General features: G+C 29.1%; 1 protein-coding gene across 2 annotated transcripts; it reads left to right on the top strand.

Moving 5' to 3' along the window:
- The first annotated feature begins 739 nt into the window (after positions 1-739).
- On the top strand, positions 740-18,494 carry LOC111038469 (UNC93-like protein MFSD11). Of its 2 annotated transcripts, none has more exons than XM_022321605.1 (9): positions 740-840; positions 12,010-12,132; positions 12,546-12,715; positions 12,872-13,048; positions 13,707-13,987; positions 14,577-14,702; positions 15,024-15,213; positions 16,536-16,671; positions 16,752-18,061. In XM_022321605.1, the coding sequence occupies exons 2-9, from the start codon at positions 12,046-12,048 to the stop codon at positions 16,881-16,883; spliced, it is 1,299 nt and encodes a 432-aa protein (XP_022177297.1). In that variant the 5' UTR covers positions 740-840; positions 12,010-12,045; the 3' UTR covers positions 16,884-18,061. The 2 variants fall into 2 exon arrangements, with proteins under 2 accessions (XP_022177297.1, XP_022177289.1); XM_022321597.1 differs by lacking the exon at positions 740-840 and adding an exon at positions 11,229-11,359 and having other exon boundaries at positions 16,752-18,494.
- The last annotated feature ends 677 nt before the right edge of the window (positions 18,495-19,171 follow it).

The raw sequence follows: 19,171 nt of genomic DNA, 5'->3' as shown, positions 1-19,171 counted from the left end.
CGTATCTATTTGTTGATGCAAAAATAGGTTTGATATTTTTTTTATTTAAATTTGACGATGAGCTATCAGTTGATAGATTACGTTTATTTTTGGACTGTACTATTTTATATTCAGGAATATTTATGTTGTTTTCGTTGGTGTTCGAAAATACATCGTCACTTGAAGCACTCTGTATACGGGATGTATTAGATTTGGTATAGTTTGAACTGTTATTATTACGATTTAGATTAGCATTACCATTTTTAGACATTGTTCGTTATCGGGTTACGTAAGAGAAGAGATTACGGCTGCCGCCGACTGTGACAGTCAGGGAAACCGTGTGTGTGTGGCAGATTAATTATAATTACTAGTTTTTTTTGTAGAATTCTAGTCGAGAAGTGATATATTCACACGAGGAAGATTCGGGTTGAATCAGATTTCCCACCTGCATCCAGCTGTAGTAAAATCAAATTGTTCCGTAAATTCTGGTTAAAAAAAGAAAATCGATTTATGTTCAACAGATAGGACACAATATGTGTAGCGGACGACGTTCGCGTAGCAACTGAAATATTGTCCTATGGCATTTTTTTGTAAAATGTATATTTTTTATTTAAATCGTAATCAAAATACAAGAATTCATGAAAAATGATAATGGCAATCTCATGTTCGTGTTGGGTCAATTCACCCTACATGGCAGTCAACCTGTTAAATGTTAATGTCTTTTTTTATAGTTTGTTTTTATTATTATTTTCACTATTAGTATTACATTTTTCAAGAAATGTAAAGTATTACATTGGTCACAGACTTCTGGTTCTATTCATCATGGAGTGAATAAGATTGGGTTCATGTATCAACTATGAGGTGAGTCACTTTAATACTTATATAATATTTTTAATTAATTCTAAAAATTTGTTTTCTTTGAACAAATTACAAAATAAAATTAGTATTAAAGTAATACTATATATTAATAATTTATGTTTATATTTAAAAGAACTACTCTATTAACATAGTTAAACATTTTATATTGTGATAATGTCATTAGGTACATAATATTCAGTTAATATTAATGTTGAATATTTCACAAACGTTTTAACCCAATAATATCTTAATATTTCAATTTTAACATTAAAGTAATATTAGAAAAATGTTGTTTAAAAACAGTACTCTACACAATTAATTATACTATTAGTTTGGAAAATATGTGAAATAACTGCTATAATAATTATAAAATTTTTTTTTTTTTAATTACAAAACTTTATTCAAAATCAATTTGTAGTGTAAATGTATTGAAAGTAAATAATTCTTATAAATTATAATACAGCATAAACATTTAAAAGAATAATAATATTGATAATAAATTTATTGTTGAATATATAATAATATAATAAACTTTAATTTAAAATGTATTTTGAAATGAAAATATAGAATTTAATACTAATAATATAAATATAATATTTTACTTAAAAAAAATTAAACTTGAAACAAAATATTAACCAACTGTAGCTAGTGTATACAATTCCAAGAGTTTAAATATAAATAATAAAATAAACTGTTCACATCTAAATACAAAATTATAATAATAGTTCGAATAATAATAATACCTACCAGTTGTTGACGAAATTTTACTGACTATTAAAAAATAATGGTTATAAACTTAAATTAACTTATGAAAGTTTTTCGTGTTTTCGAGATAGGTTTTTCATACATAAAGGAGAGAGCCATGCCAAATAATTTTAGTTTTATTGATATTACGCAATAAATACAAGTCAAAGCTTAATATTATATGACTCACCTTTTGTAACTCGATAACTTTTTAAGCTAGAAAAGCATAACTTTGATTTAAATCCACGCAAAGAATATTCCGACAATAACCCATCACTAAACATGCATGAAGTAATTCTTCGAACACTGTTTCCGAGATCATTGACATCTATTAAGAGGACGCCACACCCGCATGACGCGTTGTCTCCGTCTTACAAACGTTTAACATACCAAATTTACTCTCAGCAGTTCACGTTTTATGCCGTTAGCTTAAAAATTAGAGTAAATCGACCTATTATGAAACTTGATAAGAACTTTATCTGTGTTTTGTTGGAAGTTTTTTTACGACAGTTCAGTTTTTAAGCGAGGTATGCTTGTATAATAAATGTAAATTAAAAATGCTCATANCGAGGTATGCTTGTATAATAAATGTAAATTAAAAATGCTCATAACTCACTTAAAAACTGAATTATTGTAAAAAACTTCCTACAAAACATAGATAAAGTTCTTAACATAAAGTTTCATAATAGGTCGATTCACTCTAATTTTTAAGCTAACGGCATAAAACTTGAACTGCTGAGCGTAAATTTGGTACGTTACTAGTTTGTAAGACTGCAACAACACATGCGGGTGTGGCGTCCTCTTAAGACTTATAAGTTATAAGTTATAACTGACTACTGAGTAACCTAAAAAAGAAATATATTTTGCTAGACAATTATAGATAAATAAATTACACAATGCAGGATAATTCAATAGTAATGAACAATAATAGTATACCAATGTATTTATAGTTTTCACCATCCTTCATTTTTGATTCAAATGACTCCAATTGACCAATTCATTTTGACTTTTTATAGTGAATATATTATCAAGATTTATGGCATTTAGTTTCAATAGTGTGCTGTTAGTTTTGATATTAGGCTAAATTGATCTATAATAAAAATTATAGGTAAGAACATTATCTATGCTTAAGCGTTTTCGGATTTTTGGATATACTAATCAAACTAGTGAACAACAATTTGCTACGTCGTAAGTCGTAAAAAATAGGTAAAATACTAAATTAAGTAATGTTTTTACCCCTACATTTTAGTAGTCATAGATCCTGTAATGAAGTTTTTGAATCATATATTTTACAATGTATGTTATATACTAATATACTATATTGTAATACGATTAGTTTAATTATTCTAAATATATACATTTATGAGGTAATATAATTTGAATACAACATTACCTGAGTTTTCAATATTTTGATCACGAAATAATACTTTTTTCACTTTGATATTATTGTGATCACAACTTGAATTGTATTATAATTGTATATCATCATCGTTTATTTTTTCGACTGTCCAAGTCCCAATAACAGGAGATGAAATTATATGTTTTGTGTTTTTAATAGATTTATCTAGTAAATATACATGTTTTTCAGGTGTTAAACAATTAGGGTAGAACACGATTGAGAACGGTCCTTATCGGCCGTACATTTTTTAATAGCACGATTGAGAACGTTCTTACCTGCTAACTTTTATGCAACGTTGTCACATTAATTAAAAATAAAAATAATAAAAATACAATATACAATATATATAAGATATCAATCGCTATATTTTGGTTACAAAATAAACTTTCATGGAATTTTGTTTTAAATTTTCAATCCTTAGCTATAAAAGTTTAACATTTAATAAATTGTTAACAAAAAAATCATATTTAAATTTTAAATTTGATTAAAAAAAAAACACACACACACACACACACACACATATCATTGTACCTATATATATATATATATGTGTATGGTATATAGGTATATATAACGGCAATAGTTTGAGCGTAAAAGCCTAGCTATGATAATTTAATATTAACCGTCGACAGTGTGCCAAATGTCTCTTGTTAATCGCATGAATTGTCGTACATTTTATAAACAAATTGTAAAAAATGCCCAAAAAATGCATTTTTTTTAAAAAAAAATCAGTTCACACATTTTATACTTACAAAACAACGTTTCAAAACACCAAACAAAGATGCCTTTGCATCAAAATCCCAGCCCTAAAAATTATTACTAAAAGTTAAGATAAATGGCAACGTCGCTAGAAATATCGTTCTCAATTGTTTGATTTTAAGGTACAAAATATTGTTTCTTTGATCTGCTGACATTATAGTTCTCAATCGTGTTTCTAAAAAGGTAAAACGTTCTCAATCGTACAACACCGAACAATTAATACCATCAATAACAGTAGGGTTTCTTGCATAATAAAATATGTACTGTTATAACTTATAAGTTTAAAAATACATTTACATAGTAGGTTTAGTTATGACTATAACAAATTATATATACCTAGTACGTTTTTCTAGCCAAAATAATGAAGCTATTAAACAAACATAGTTATCGTTTACATATAATGGCATAATATCTAATTTATTGAAAGATTAGTAACTGAGTGTGTGTTATATAGTAACTACTAACTACTACAACTTAAAGTTTAAATAAAAATCAGTATTTATGCTTATCATAAAAGATAAATACATTTAATATAATATTTAAAAGTTGTGTTCAAGTTAGATGAAGTTAGATTATATCTAATATAATTTTTAGTGAAGATAAAAAAAAATGATTTATTTAATAGATAATAGTTTTGTAATAGTCACCAACTAAAAGCTAATGAAAATAAATAAATAATAAATAATAATTAACGTTAGGCAATTGGCATCGTTGGTTAGTTTATATGTTATGGTCAATAGATTGCAAGATTTGTTAAAATTATATAGTGTCTTAATTTTTTTTCTATTATATGTTGGTATTTTCTTTTTAAAATCTACTGATTTAATAAATTTATTAATTTTATGTTTTTATTTTTCCTTTTTTCTGTTAAATGAAATAACTTTTGATTTTTGTGAGGTTAGTATTTATATAATTATTCTAATATTTATCTTAATATATTATAAAAAAAAACATTATGAAAATGGATTTTGCCAATTTTCCAAAGAGGATCTTTGTCTGAGTCATGTATATATGACTTATCAGAATATTCAAAAATAATTAGGAATTAAAAAAAAAATACGAACTTTTGTTAAAATTTTAATATTTTAATTAAAATAAAGTTAGAACGTCTTTGCTCAGGATTGTTTTTTGTCTTAGGTATTTACAATGTGATTGGATATATGACAAAAGCGCCAAAGGTGCAAAAATGACATAATTTGGGTCAACATTCGTAGGACATAAGCGAAAATCTAATATTATATATATTATACCTAGCTGGTATACTCAAAATACGACATGAGTGCTAAATATATGAAAAAAGAAATATTATTTTCACTTATACAATATTGTACCTATATGTATACCTAAGTATTTCAAAATATTTTTAATTAAAAATAATCGATAAAATATAGTACCTATATACATAATAATAAATGAAAATAAATATAATTTCCTTAAATTAGTTGATTTTTTTAATCCAATTTCTGTCACATAGTCAAATCGACTTACTACACCATCCTAGTATTTCTTCCATTGAGAGTTTTGTAAAATTCATTTTCGAGCTTAAACGTATACTTACTGACAATGTGTTATAACACAAAACTACTAACACACTATCGTATGACAATCTATCGTAATCATAATTCGTTACATTTGTTGATTAAGATTATATATTTGGAATTTTTGAACGTTATATTTCTAAATTTAATATAATATAAAAATAATTTTTTTTATTTGTATGTTAGGCAATATCATGCTCTGTGTTTACTTTTTCTTTCCTTTAGAACTGATCACCCATTTTTTACGTTTATAAGTTCGTTAAGTTCATAAAAAGTGCGCGAGTAGACGCGTGTGTCGTAGTTGAGTCAGTCTGCTAGTATTTATTCACTTAATGATGGTTTTTAATTCTTTCATGTAGAACGTGAAAAGTTCAAATATAATAAAATTTATTTTATCTGTTCATATTACTGCTCGCATAGTCGTTCGATCTATGCGATAAGCAGCGAAGTTCGGTGACTGCTCTTTCTTGATTAGATTCAGTGTCAAGGTCAATACTTATTGTTAAAGGTAGAAGTCTGAAATATTTCATGTGAAATCACTACATAGGGAAACATTTAAAAATTGTGTAATTCATGACATTTTTTAACACTACTTCGTGTTGTTATTTGCATCAGGTGGCCTATCCACATTTGTTCAGGCGTCTTATTTTGATTATTTTCGTTTATTTGCCTATTTCTCAATTGTGGTCGATAATGCGTAATGGCCCAAAGAAATTATCTTCTTTATGCTGAGCTAATAAGCTAAATAATTGGATAAAAAGCATGCTTGTTATTACGCAATCACTACCTGTAGGCTTGAAATTAAGTGAGGACATGTTAACGTTTTTAAAAAGTTTTTCTTCTAACCCTATAACGTCTTCGCGTGGAAATTCATTAACTATTGTCTCTATTCTTTAATCCGTTGTCGAATAACTCGAATCTGTGGCACTTTAGTAACTCTAAGTTACATGACAAGCTATACCGTCTCAATATAACAGCTAATGGTACCTCAACTTAAAAATCAAATGCTAAACCCAACAATTTTCCGATTATTGTACACACTTAGCTGGATACGGATACCCGTTATAGACAGCCCACAAACCAATTGAGTACTAATCTATCTTCGTCCATAAAATCAAAATTCATTGTTATATCTCAAGATTAGGTTAGGACGTCCAAGTTGACGTCAGTACCGGTGCGGAAGCATGCTGACATCTCCGTCTCGTCGAGACTTGATCCATATGTGTTAGGGCTACTATATGCATGAATCTGAATTGTTCAATAGTTACTCAAATGTGACCATCAATAAATTGGTTATAAGACACCCATCATACTCCTCATTCTATTTGCGCCTACCTGTGAAGAAGCTTGATGATGTCCTCAAACTTACATTTTGGCCCAATGGCGTAATGATTAAACGCTTTTGGGGATCTTACGTCTGAGATGATTCTAAATGTCACTCCAAAAAACTAACTTTTCCGTGTTGGTCCATCAGTGCTTGTCCTGTTGATGTACAAGTCAATAATTATGATAGTAAGTACTATTGTTGATGTATTGATTTATGTACTTGTGACCAAGTTATCTTAGGTTTTTATCAAAATTACCAAGGTCTAAGAACCAAATTAAGTATTTGAAAATGTTATGTACTATTTTGTATTATGTTTTTTTATCTGTTTCACTGAAACATGGCTATGTGACAGCTTCTATGATAGTAAGCTTGGTCAATGGTCAACCAACTATATTATAATATACAGAAATTATAGAAATAGTTTGACGTAGTTTTGAGTAATTTATCTAGGGTTAGTGGTGCTCTCATCGCCATTCGTAGTGATACAGTATCTAATTTCATTTAAACTTCACCTACTATTGTTGAGCATCTATTTGCTAAACTTAGTTTTTATAATATTATCAGCTACGTAGACAGTGTGCTCAGTGTAATTTCCTCCTAATTGCACGATTTCTGGTTACGAGTCTTTTTTTATATCCAGACTTGTAAAATCTGTTCTTCACCTTCACCCCGAATGTGTATTATTTTTTTGTGGTGACTTCAATATGCCAGATGAATCAGATGATATATGGTCCAACGATGATGATTTTGGTTTAATATATAATACTATTTCCCTAGAGTTTGATGTGTTCTTGATGCTTTTGAGTCTTTTAATTTTTTCCAACTCAAGAACATTCAAAACTGTTTTGAGAGTACCTAGGACCTTGTATTTTCCAACGATAAACTAGTCTATATCATAAAAGCTGTAACTTCAGAGGTACCTTGTGATCCATATAACCCTGACCGTATCCAATCTTGATATAATGATAAAGGTGGATAAAGTCTCCTTCTTACTTGACCGTTCCCATAATTATTTTGACTTCCAACGTGATCCCTGTACAAAAAATATATCTCAGATTCATTCAAGTAGTCAGAGACCATAATGTCTCGCGATGTTGATGAGGCAGCTAATGCAATCTATAATGCTTTACACTTTTGAATTTTAAATTTTGTTCCGGAAGTGTCTTATTCTATACCTTAAACATTACCGAAACGGTTTTCTACAAATCTCAAACATATTGTTTTCAGGAAGAAACCTGAAACGGACACATGCTGAATTAAAAACTTCGAGCTGTCTACTATATTATGCTGAAGCTGAATTCTCTACGCTTCGAGCTTCTTATAAAGAAGAGTATAAAAAATGCCGTACTGCCTTCCTATCTCGTACTGAGTCTATTCTGAAATCTAACCTTATCTAATCTAGGTCATTTTAGGATTTTGTCCAAATTCCTAACTTAAATAAATATTACCTATATTTTATCCTCGTCGTTCAATTAATATTATATGTGTTATTCGTTGATAATGATAATGAATTAAATATATAACCTATTCCAAAATACTAAATACCAACTATTATCTAAATATTAATCTAATTTAACCTGCAATGTTATTTACACTTTAAGTCTTTAAGAGGCAAATTATTTATACCTAATACATGTAAAACTACATTTCAATTATATATTTAATTACGTATCCCTGCATATACAATACTGTATTACTCCTAAAATCAATTATACTTTACCGCTAAAATATTACCTATAGAATACATTTAATATTGTAAAAAAATATTATCTGGTAAAAAAATGTATGAGTGTGAAATGTATTCCTAATGATATTGTAAAACTAGCAAATATGTACATTTTAATTGCTAGAAACAATGCAGTCTTTGAACAAGTGTTTAAAATCATGTTTCATGTTGTAGTGCAGTATCTGTTTTTAAGAACACATTACCTTTTTTGAAAAATAAATAAAAAACAAGTTAACTGGTAGGTACAACGAAACATTTCCTCCATAAGCCAAAATCAATGTAAAGTGTTTGATTATATTTTAGTAAAAATTGTTTAAAAAAAAAATTGAAAATCATTTTACGATTTTATGTGTATGTCAGAATACCTACTTCAGTAGAATTATGTTTAGTACGCAATTATTGTATATTTTCTTCAAACTAGATTATATTAAAGAAAATAGAAAAATATGCACGCATATAATGATATTCGATAAGAATCTTTTTTAGAATGACTACAATTGAATAATGGTTAATGATTATGTATGTGTACAGTGGTACATCTAGGGTTTATTTTCGTAGCCTAATGTTGTGGAGAGGGATTGCATACCGTGGTACAAATTTATTTATACTTATTGGAATACTGTTCCGTTTTATAGTGGCCAATAAATATAAATATTATTCAAAATGAGTATAGGTACCATCAGAATATTTTTAACATCATTATATTGAATTACTTAATCTACCTACTTTATTTAACAATCCCAACAAAGTGGCATACTCGCATACTCAAATGCCACAGAATAAGGTGGGCCAGGCAGTAAGGAGAGGATGGAATTATATGAACAGTTACAAAAAAGAGACCAAATAAAAAAGAAAGTACCAAGCGGAAGGCCTAGTCAATGTTGTCATGTTGTGAGGATCACGAAAGAGATCTAAATATCTTAAAAGTGTTGTTGGATACAGTCATACAGTGGAGATGAGTAGATGACATAATATAGAGAAGTATGAAGAATTATTATGGAAGTGATATTGGGCCTTAATTACCTAGAATAAGAAAAAAAAATGTCTAAAAAAATTTGGTTCTTTAAACATTTATCAATCTATCTATACCTAAGTTAATCAAATTAATAATATTAATATTATTATTAATATTTTGATCGGGAAATAATTATTGCAAGCGCTAAACATTTTACATAGACGTTTTTCATTTTTCTTACAATTTAATGCACTTGTATGTTCATGACAATCGATAATATTATTTCATATATTGTTTTTAAATTGAATCTTATACCTCTTTATTCTTTTATTTTTTGTTTGTGAAAAATTGTTGTCTATGATATCATTTTGTGAAAAGCAGTGTTGAAAAATACTCGTTATATGTTGACATTCCACCATAAAAATGTAGTTATTTAGCAAATTATAATGTTTTTCTATGTTTATTATAATGCCATTTAATATGCATCCCAGATACAACTCTTTAATTTATCATTATGCTAATTTTGAATAAGTAGTGACTAGTGAGTACAGTATAATACTGAGTTTACAATTTATATCGAGTGTTTATAGCAACATTATTCGAGTTGTTTTCATGCGTTTATTAGTGACATTACAGACTCGACTATTGAGTAGTTCAAAGTTCAAGAACAATATTATGTGCATACGAAACAACTTTCCAGATAATTGTTCTATAAAATCGTGCAATGTGATAAAATACGTATAGATCGAGTTTTAAATTTCATTTACGGAATTTTATCTCATACTGGGACCAGATTTCTGCAGGAGCCAAACTACCTCACAACGTTTTACTTATGGAACACGATACAAATTTGGCTATACAATAGTTGAAATTTTTTTTTTTTTCAATTTTGATAAGGTTGGAGACTGTTTTATATACAACTAATGCAAGTGATGTTGTATTCACGTCCTACAGTAAATAAATAGTTTGACTACAAATAAATAATTTTTTTTTTACTTTCATAATATACCGATTACATAGAATAGGTAGATTATACAAGATAATAATGACAATACTTATCATATTTTTAAGCTATTGCATAGCTTTTGTGGTGACTGAAAAATATTTTTCGTAAGGAAAAAGTGTGACCGAAAGTCGTAAGATCAATTTTTTTTCTTTTCGGTCGCCGCGCTTAAAAAGTGTAACTTGAATTAATATCATACAAAAATACATGATACATAGCTACTAAATTATTATACAATAGGCAGTCCCCGAGTGCCTCTGAATTTTTTAATTTTTTAAAATGTATTCTTCAAGAAGTTAATGGGCCCCACTGAACATTGCTTATTGTTATTACATTTCATAATTTTTACCCTTACAATATAATATTATAGTTTTCATATTTTTTTTAAATTTAACAATGTTCGTGTTATTTTGAAAATTGTATAGATTACTCTTTTTATTTTACTACGTTGAACCTACTTTCAAATGTTTGGAAACATTCCTCGATTTGTTATACATAACCAGTCACAGGGTAAAAAGAGCACCCATCACGGTTTTTCCTTCGAACTACGATATAATATTAAAGTGATAGCCAAATTAGCTATTTAAGCAATACCATATAAATTACCAACTCTAAATGGTTATGACTTTAAAACTATGACTTACTCCCCAATTCAGAGTGCACCATCATTTTAAAATCTATAAATGATAAATCACGTATAAGATATCACGTATACTATCATGTTTTATTTAAATCATGTACTATAAAATACTGTATTAATTGTAAAAACCGATAACACCATGTATACGTATTAGAATAATATACAGTTTATATGTGGTTTTCGTATGATACGTATTTCGTTAATTTGCTTCGAAATGCAGCGAACAATAAAATCACTACGTAAATAAGTCCATACCACGAAACCAAAGATTATGATGTATCACAAACATTCGATCGTTAATAATTATCAACCGCTTGATAATTATTAGAGCGTTCTATTAAACAAAAATTAGAGCTGCAGTCGACTATTTGATATTCTGGGGATAAGACGGTTTACTCAGCGAAGGTCTCCGGTAAAAATAAAACACACAGGTTTGTTGAACTCAATTTATAAAGTTTTAAGATAATTTACTTGGTTTTCAAATCATATTATCATATAGTGCAAGATCACTAAATTATAACTAATAAGTTAATAATAATAATGTAATATTGTAATTTATTAAATGCTATTAATAATATATAAATAAATTACTAATAAATAATAGTTTTACAATAAACATAGTTATATATTTTTTTATTGACGGAAAAACTCCATTTAAAAAATAATCTCCGTATGCATGAAATGTGTACCTATAATATAAAATCTAAAGCTAGTACAAATTATATTAAAATTCACTTTCCATAAAATATTACAAAATAAACTTCATAATATAATTTCAAGTCAAATTAATTTCCGTAGTTTACCTAATCAGTGTATTAGTAAATTAGTTAAAAAATATCCTTTGAAATAGAAGCTAACATGTTGCACCGTTACTATTAAGGCTCATTTGCAAACATTTATCATTAAATTCAAATTTGATTATTTGACGTAACAATATTAAAGTTACAACTTACGGGTTACTTGCAGTATACTCAATAACAAGGAACACTCAAAATCAGTAGCAGAGTAACTTCCCGATTTTATTTTATTTTTTATTTATAAAATTATGCATCTTAAACAATTTGTTGTGCTTTGTTTATAGATATACATCAATCATCAGTAAAGCAGTACTTTTACAATGGACAAGAGACTAATGAATATCAGCATTTTAGGCTTAGGTTTCATGTTTGTGTTTACATCGTTTTTGACCGTGAGCAATATCGAGGTAAAATCACTATTCAATTATTAATATTAATTATTATAATTTAGTAAGACAGCCATGAAAAAATTAATTTTGCCCGTAGCCTACCCTACCTACTTATAACGCGTATATTTTCCCCTCAAAATTTAGAAAAATTTGTGAAAATTGCTCAAACAACTTTAGACACCTCTTTTAGTCTTGTTATACGCCAATGTTAAAATATTATAATTACAGTTTTTATATGGAATCATACACGACTTATTACTTATTATTGTAATACCTATAATTTATTTGAATCCTGAAAGTCGATAAATTATTAATATAATAATATCCACATAATAATAAATAATATACATGTATCCTCGTAAGAACTTAGGGTATGATATTTATGAAACAATATTATATTACGTAATATATAACTATTATATTGAATTCAGAAAACAGTATTGAAAAGTATCGAAAAAGACGATCCTTCATTTACAGGCGACGGGTACACAAGTCTGTGTATCATATATGGCGTATTTGCTTTGTGCAACTGGTTAGCACCGGCAATAATTGGATCAATTGGTAGCCGAAAATCTATTTATTTGGGATCGATATGTTACGTGTTCGTATATTTTACTAAAATATTTACATTATGTTTATACGCTATAATTGCAGCTGTTTAGAACAATTAATTATTCATATTTTTATTTTGAGCAGTCGAATACTAAGAAATTTACTTGATAATATTATGCCATGTGCGGAAACGTAATATTTACAGATTGTTTTTGACGCCGTTCCTATGGCCGTCCAATATTCTGCTGTACACCACGTCTGTGTTGCTAGGTTTCGGCGCGTCAATTATTTGGACTGGACAGGGCACTTATCTGACCATGAACTCGGACTCGTCGACCATATCCAGAAATTCAGGAATATTTTGGGCCATGTCGAAAATAAGGTATTTTTAAGTTGTGTTATACCAACTTTCATCGTTAAGTACTAATAATATTTGAATCCAAAATTAAATTATTGACTAAAAAGAAAAACTTAGATTTTGTCAAAATTTGGTTTTCACCCTCGTAGGCGTACATTATAGAGTACGAATGGGTTGTTTTGTAAAAAATGTGATCACTAAAATATATGTTTAAAAATGCATTCCAAAAATCAAAAGTTGAAAAATTGCATTGTTAAAAGAAAAAATGGAGTTGAGCATAATCAGTGAATCACATGACACCCGTTTTGATCACCCCCGTATCCACGAGGATGTCACCTATTTCCCGAGAGTTACGCACCGGACGGCTCTAGATATTGAGTGCGAGATTAGATAGAATAAGAATATAAGATGCACGCATCAGCCACACCAATATACCCTATGATTGGTAATCACAGCAACAAATTGTATTTATGATATCAATTTAATTTTGGAATCTCGATAAAATATAATACACAAAATTATTATTATGTCCGATTACCCCCCCCCCCCCTAATCCACGAAAAAGTCCTGGCCTCAACACTGATTAGTATCGCCTGTATAGTATTATCTATAGGTATACATACTCATTTATTTAAATTATTTTGTTTTCCGAACCCCCCGTATGTACGGAACATACTTACAGCATATGTATTGGAAACGTTTTTATGATATTGGTGCTCCGTAACAAGACCGAGCTGAACGAGTCCACCAGAATGCTGGTGTTCACCGTGTTGGCAGTGGTGTGTGGTTTCGGCACTCTGATACTGATGGTCTTGCGTCCGTCCATGGATGCTGATGGCAAGGAAAATGAAGTGAACTTACAGAAACCAATTAGCGTGATTCCGAAACAAGAACTCAGGGATTCGATGAGGCTTTTGATGACCAATGACATGCTTTTGCTAAGCACATTGTTTTTGTACACTGGTAAGTGAAAATTCGAGCAACGCACATACATATTATTTCGGCCACACATGTCCATGACAAAATTAAGCGTACAAAATCGGTTCCTCGGTATTTTTATGGTATTTATTGGTAACATGGTCCTGGTATTTAGGGTTTGTATAAAAAATAAATAATCCATGTAAAAGATTCATAAATAACAGTGAAATAACTACTAAAAATTAATAAAATTGAAAATTGTCAAGATCATTCAGATTACTTATAAATTATAAGTATAAACTATAAATTAAATATATTGGTATTAAGTAATTCATCAATAAATAAAAATTGTTAAGCTGTGTATACAAAGCACTATACATTCAAATTCGGCTTTCCTTTTTCTATATACCAGACTTGCAACTGATTTTTTCGTTCAATCCTTATAAGTTATGACTTACTACAGCCTAGGTAGCAAGGTGTAATCCCATCGAAAGGTACTCGTACATCCAACAAAACAAGGTACTTAAGTTTCAAATAAAGTAAAAAATATTTAATTATGATGATTTTTGCAATATGTTGACTGTGGCAAATACTGGCTATTTTCTTAATTATTCTAAACTTTACTTACTTGCAGGTCTGCATGTATCCCTTTACAGTGGGGTGTACAGTTCGTGCATCGCGTTCACGAAATCCATAGGCACTAACACCAAACAACTGTTGGGCTACACGGGAATACTAGTCGGAGTCGGAGAAGTTACAGGTTTACATTATATAATTAACGTTATACGTTGCTGTGGTGTTCAAATTATTTTTGTCATTGAGGAGAGCGGGGAGGGGGGGGGCTTGATGTAGTTGATTTTTGAACATACATTAATTGTTCATTAAAATATAATTTATGTTTACTGGTTTTTACCAATATGTCTATAAGTTATTATAAACATTGAAAACAAGGTCTTGGAGGTTCATGCCCCACGTCGCCCTATTTGACCGCCACTTATACATTATATTTTCATGTGTATTATTATGAGACATAGAACATGGAACTGTACAAGACTATGATATACATATGCAATGATTACAGGTGGTTTGCTATGCAGCGTTTTGGGTAAAAAGTCTGGGAGATTCAATTCAAAATTTAGTGGCCTAAGTCGTTCAACCGTAATAATTATCAGTTTTTTCATCAACATCGTAGCGTACGGCTTGATCTTTGTAAATCTGCCTAATGATTCTCCGTTCGGCGATACTTACGCCAAATCGTTTATCAAACCTAAGTATGTCATTTTTTAAAAATCTATGATTTAAAATTGTTGGTAAATTATTACAATTCTTTACTATATGTATATAATACAGTATTACTTGCAATATTAATTCAATTTTTTTTGTCGAAACATGGCTCTTATCTACTCAGTTAGCCACTCTCTTATTATATTGGCTCTCTATCAATATAAATACAATCACACCTGTCCTATCTTGATGTATGTACTATAATCTAAATATATAAGAATCTAACTTGATTTTGGAGACGAAGGAAACCGGTTTTGAACCCTCATTATAATAATAATAATAATAATTAACTAATTACCAATTATTTTCACATATTCACCGATAACGATGCCTGTTTTTTTTTATTTTATAATCGTTGTATTATTTGTGTAGCCAAAAAATAGTCTTATGTTTTTAAATTAAATTATAAAAAAATAATTTCTTCCGGAGAATATTATATGATATCCTACCTGATAATATACTGCTCGCATTATAAAAAACGAGTCTCGTATATAGATTTGGCATTTTCAACGGGCAACGAAGTGCGCGGGATCAGCTAGTTATTAAATATTAATTGATCTAAAACCACATACTTAGATGTAATTGACTGGAAACGACATGTTCCGTTGGGTACTGGGAGGACGGCCACCAAAAGATTCTACACACAAGGGCTGAATGTTTTCACCCTGTGGTTTTATTTGGCGTCACATTTTGTATCTTAGTCCATGTTCTATACCAAGGATGGGCAACTCAAAGTTACTAGAGGGCCAATTTTTAGGAAATTAAAATCTAGCGGGCTAGAGCATAGAGATAAAAAAGGGGGGGGGGACATTGAAAATATAAATTTTAACTATCATTTATTTTGTTTATAATGTAATTTGAAAACATAACTCGGGCCAGATAAAAAAGGCTCGTTGGCTGCCAGTTGCCCACCCCTGTTCTATACAAATGGCGTTGTAAAATCTTGTTCTCCATTGCGACCTCCTGCGATTGTCTCTTATACATACATTCGTGGTCACAAATAAGTTGATCGTTTCCAGTCCATTATATATTAGCCCGTGGCTATAACTAAATAATGTATAAAATACAAATATATATTATGTTCGATGTTCAAATGACAAAAATAACTCACCATAATAATAGGTACCTATATATAATGATATATATTTTTTATTATTATATATATTGATATAATAGGAGTAGAACATTTAAAAAAAAAATGTTTCCAATTACACATTTATCATATTTTAGAAAATATTTTTATAAACAGTTGGATTTGTTTTTTTTTTTTATCTCAACAACTATTTAGTGAAAATATTATTAATTTTAGTCAACACTTGGCTGTATTTTGCGGTTTTCTCTTGGGCTTAGGAGACAGTGGTTTCACCACACAAATATACAATATAATCGGAGTGAAGTACTCGAATAACAGTGCTTCCGCCACGTCATTATTCATGTTTATGCAGGTAATTTACTACAACCGCCAAATAAGGCGATTTTTTTGTTTTTGATATTTTTTAAATAATATAATCCAAATGTTTTGCAGGCAACGTCAGCAGCCATTAGTTTCTTTTACAGCAATCAGTTTGGGATCTATATACAACTAATCATATTGGCAATAGTAATGACTATTGGCACTATATCATTTCTCATAGTGGACAAATGTATTTCCGTTTAATAGTATAAGAATAATGATGATATTTTTAATATGGCCACACGTCATTGATAATATTCTTATAAAATACTTTATGATTGCTTGTATTTTTTATAACCGATTATATAGGTATCTACTTTACTAATAAGAAAGGCTAACAAATAATAGGTAGGACAGGTAGGTACTTACATAAAATAATAAAATACGCCCAAGTCTTAACACATTCAGTGTATAAATGAAAAAAGTTTTTTTTCAACCCGTAAGTCGGTTTGCTGCATAATCCCTCCTCCATTCTTCACGGCCACTGACAATTTGTTTGAGTGCTCTACAGCTCCCATCTACCGTATTAACTGTATCTTTCTTTATTTGCCCAATAAAAAATGTTACCAAATTGAATTTCTAATTTCAAATATTCAAAAAAAAAAACAGTAGGTAATCAAAAGTCAAAACAATTATTTTCTATTTTCTGTCACTGTTTTCAAACAAATCGTAAGAAACAAATTATAATATATAGCTAAAAGTTAATCAAATTATTTTTACTTACATGATACCAGTATTTACTAAAGAACGTTCTCTTTTTAATGAATTGACGTTATAAACATAATACTTTGGCACCATGGTAACAAAAACAAGTTTAGAAACACATTATCTATATAATATAATCTTCTTGTTATATTATTTGCTATTGATAAAAAAATGAACCGTTATGTATTTAAATACTGCAATAATTAGTAGGTTTAATAAATAACTATAATTTATGTTGTATTAGGGAGTGCACAATATATTTGTGTGGAAAGTGTTTGCCACGCCTTCTCGACAACGTGTGCCTTTAACAACTGTCACCTACGTGTTTGCTATTAATTCAGGAACCAGTCAGATTAAAAATATTTTAAGTATAATAGGTATAATGTTGAAATCAGAAGTAGTCATGATGATTCCCAGGAAACCCGTTGCAGTTAATCCATATAGCAAACGCTGGCTGGGAGGTGTCCAGCATTCTAAATGATAAACCAATATTGAAACTGACCATATATAATAGTAATAACTAATAATTAATATTATCAAACGTTGTTGTTCCGACATTTTAAGAAAGATGGGGGGGGGGGTTACATACAGGCTCCAGCACACTAGCTCATTAGCTACTTGTACTCTGGCCACCCCTGCCAAATAGTGAAATTCATGATAGATACCTAATTTAAAAATTAAAAAGAATCAGAACAAACAACTAATTGAAATCAAAATTTTAACCCTCTTACGCCAAAAAATAATGTTATTATGTAAATCTTAGTTATTTTGGCTCAAACATGTATAATAAAATCAACATAACGGTAATACAGTTGTTATAATTATATACATGTAAATATGTAATATACATGAGACATCTAAATACATAAACTAAATGACCTGAGAATAATGTGCAATCGACACTAATCATTTGATATATTATAGTCGTTAAATGTTAGGTATGTAATATTTAGTTTATAGTGGAGTGTCATAAATTAATTTTTTAATGGAAGTTTGTAAAATGGAAATTCGAATGTTATGAAAATAATACCTAGGTGTCTATAATACTAATTTGTGTGCATTACTTCTGTATAATATAGCTTATAGTGTAATATATTAAGTCGTCGATTATGTTTATTATAGTTACACGCATTTAGGAAACATAAGTGTAGAACACCTTATATCCCCGCTGTGTCCAAGCCCATCCACCCAACTGTTATAGTTACCAGTAAATAGTTTACTATTGTCGACATGCTATTTATTTATTATTTATTGTTCGTAGTTAAGTACTTTCCATAGTTCTAATTGTTTGTATTCAGATATTTAATTAAGATTGTAGTTTTAAGGTAAATTACACATTAGTGGTAACTGCAGGTATAAAATATACCATGCTAGTAGTATGAATTTAATGTGAATTTATACCTCTTCGTGTAGTGTAATGTCCCGTATATCTCATACGGCACGTCGAGTTAACTCTCTGGTATTCGAAATACACTATGGTAACATTGAAGTATACCTGTTATTAACCGATAGATTTGGCAGCCATCACAGCTAATTTTTTTTCGAATATCACGGTTCACCTTTCACTTATTCCGTTCATTTTTAATACCATCTCAGATATTATAGGTTTACTAAATTAAAATTAATGAAAATTCGAGTTGTACTCAAGGCAGTTTTTATTTTTTATTTTTATTCTACTAAATAAATATTGGCGGGAGTGAAAGAAAAATATAATTATAATTCTGTATCAAAACAGTAAATTAAACGAAAAATTAATCAAATTATGCTGTATAATGAGACTACCTACT

Source organism: Myzus persicae, unplaced genomic scaffold (assembly GCF_001856785.1).
Source record: "Myzus persicae strain clone G006 unplaced genomic scaffold, MPER_G0061.0, whole genome shotgun sequence".
Taxonomy (NCBI): Eukaryota; Metazoa; Arthropoda; class Insecta; order Hemiptera; family Aphididae; genus Myzus; species Myzus persicae.
Note: the sequence above shows the minus strand (reverse complement) of the source record. Positions and strands in the feature narration are given on the sequence as shown.

What these genes read in the sequence shown, in the direction of transcription:
- LOC111038469 (XM_022321597.1), top strand. Translation starts at nt 12,046, where the DNA reads ATGGACAAGAGACTAATGAATATCAGCATTTTAGGCTTAGGTTTCATG. An exon ending in CACATTGTTTTTGTACACTG is followed by an intron (nt 13,988 to 14,576) that starts GTAAGTGAAAAT and finishes ACTTACTTGCAG; the next exon opens with GTCTGCATGTATCCCTTTAC. An exon ending in AAATCGTTTATCAAACCTAA is followed by an intron (nt 15,214 to 16,535) that starts GTATGTCATTTT and finishes TATTAATTTTAG; the next exon opens with TCAACACTTGGCTGTATTTT.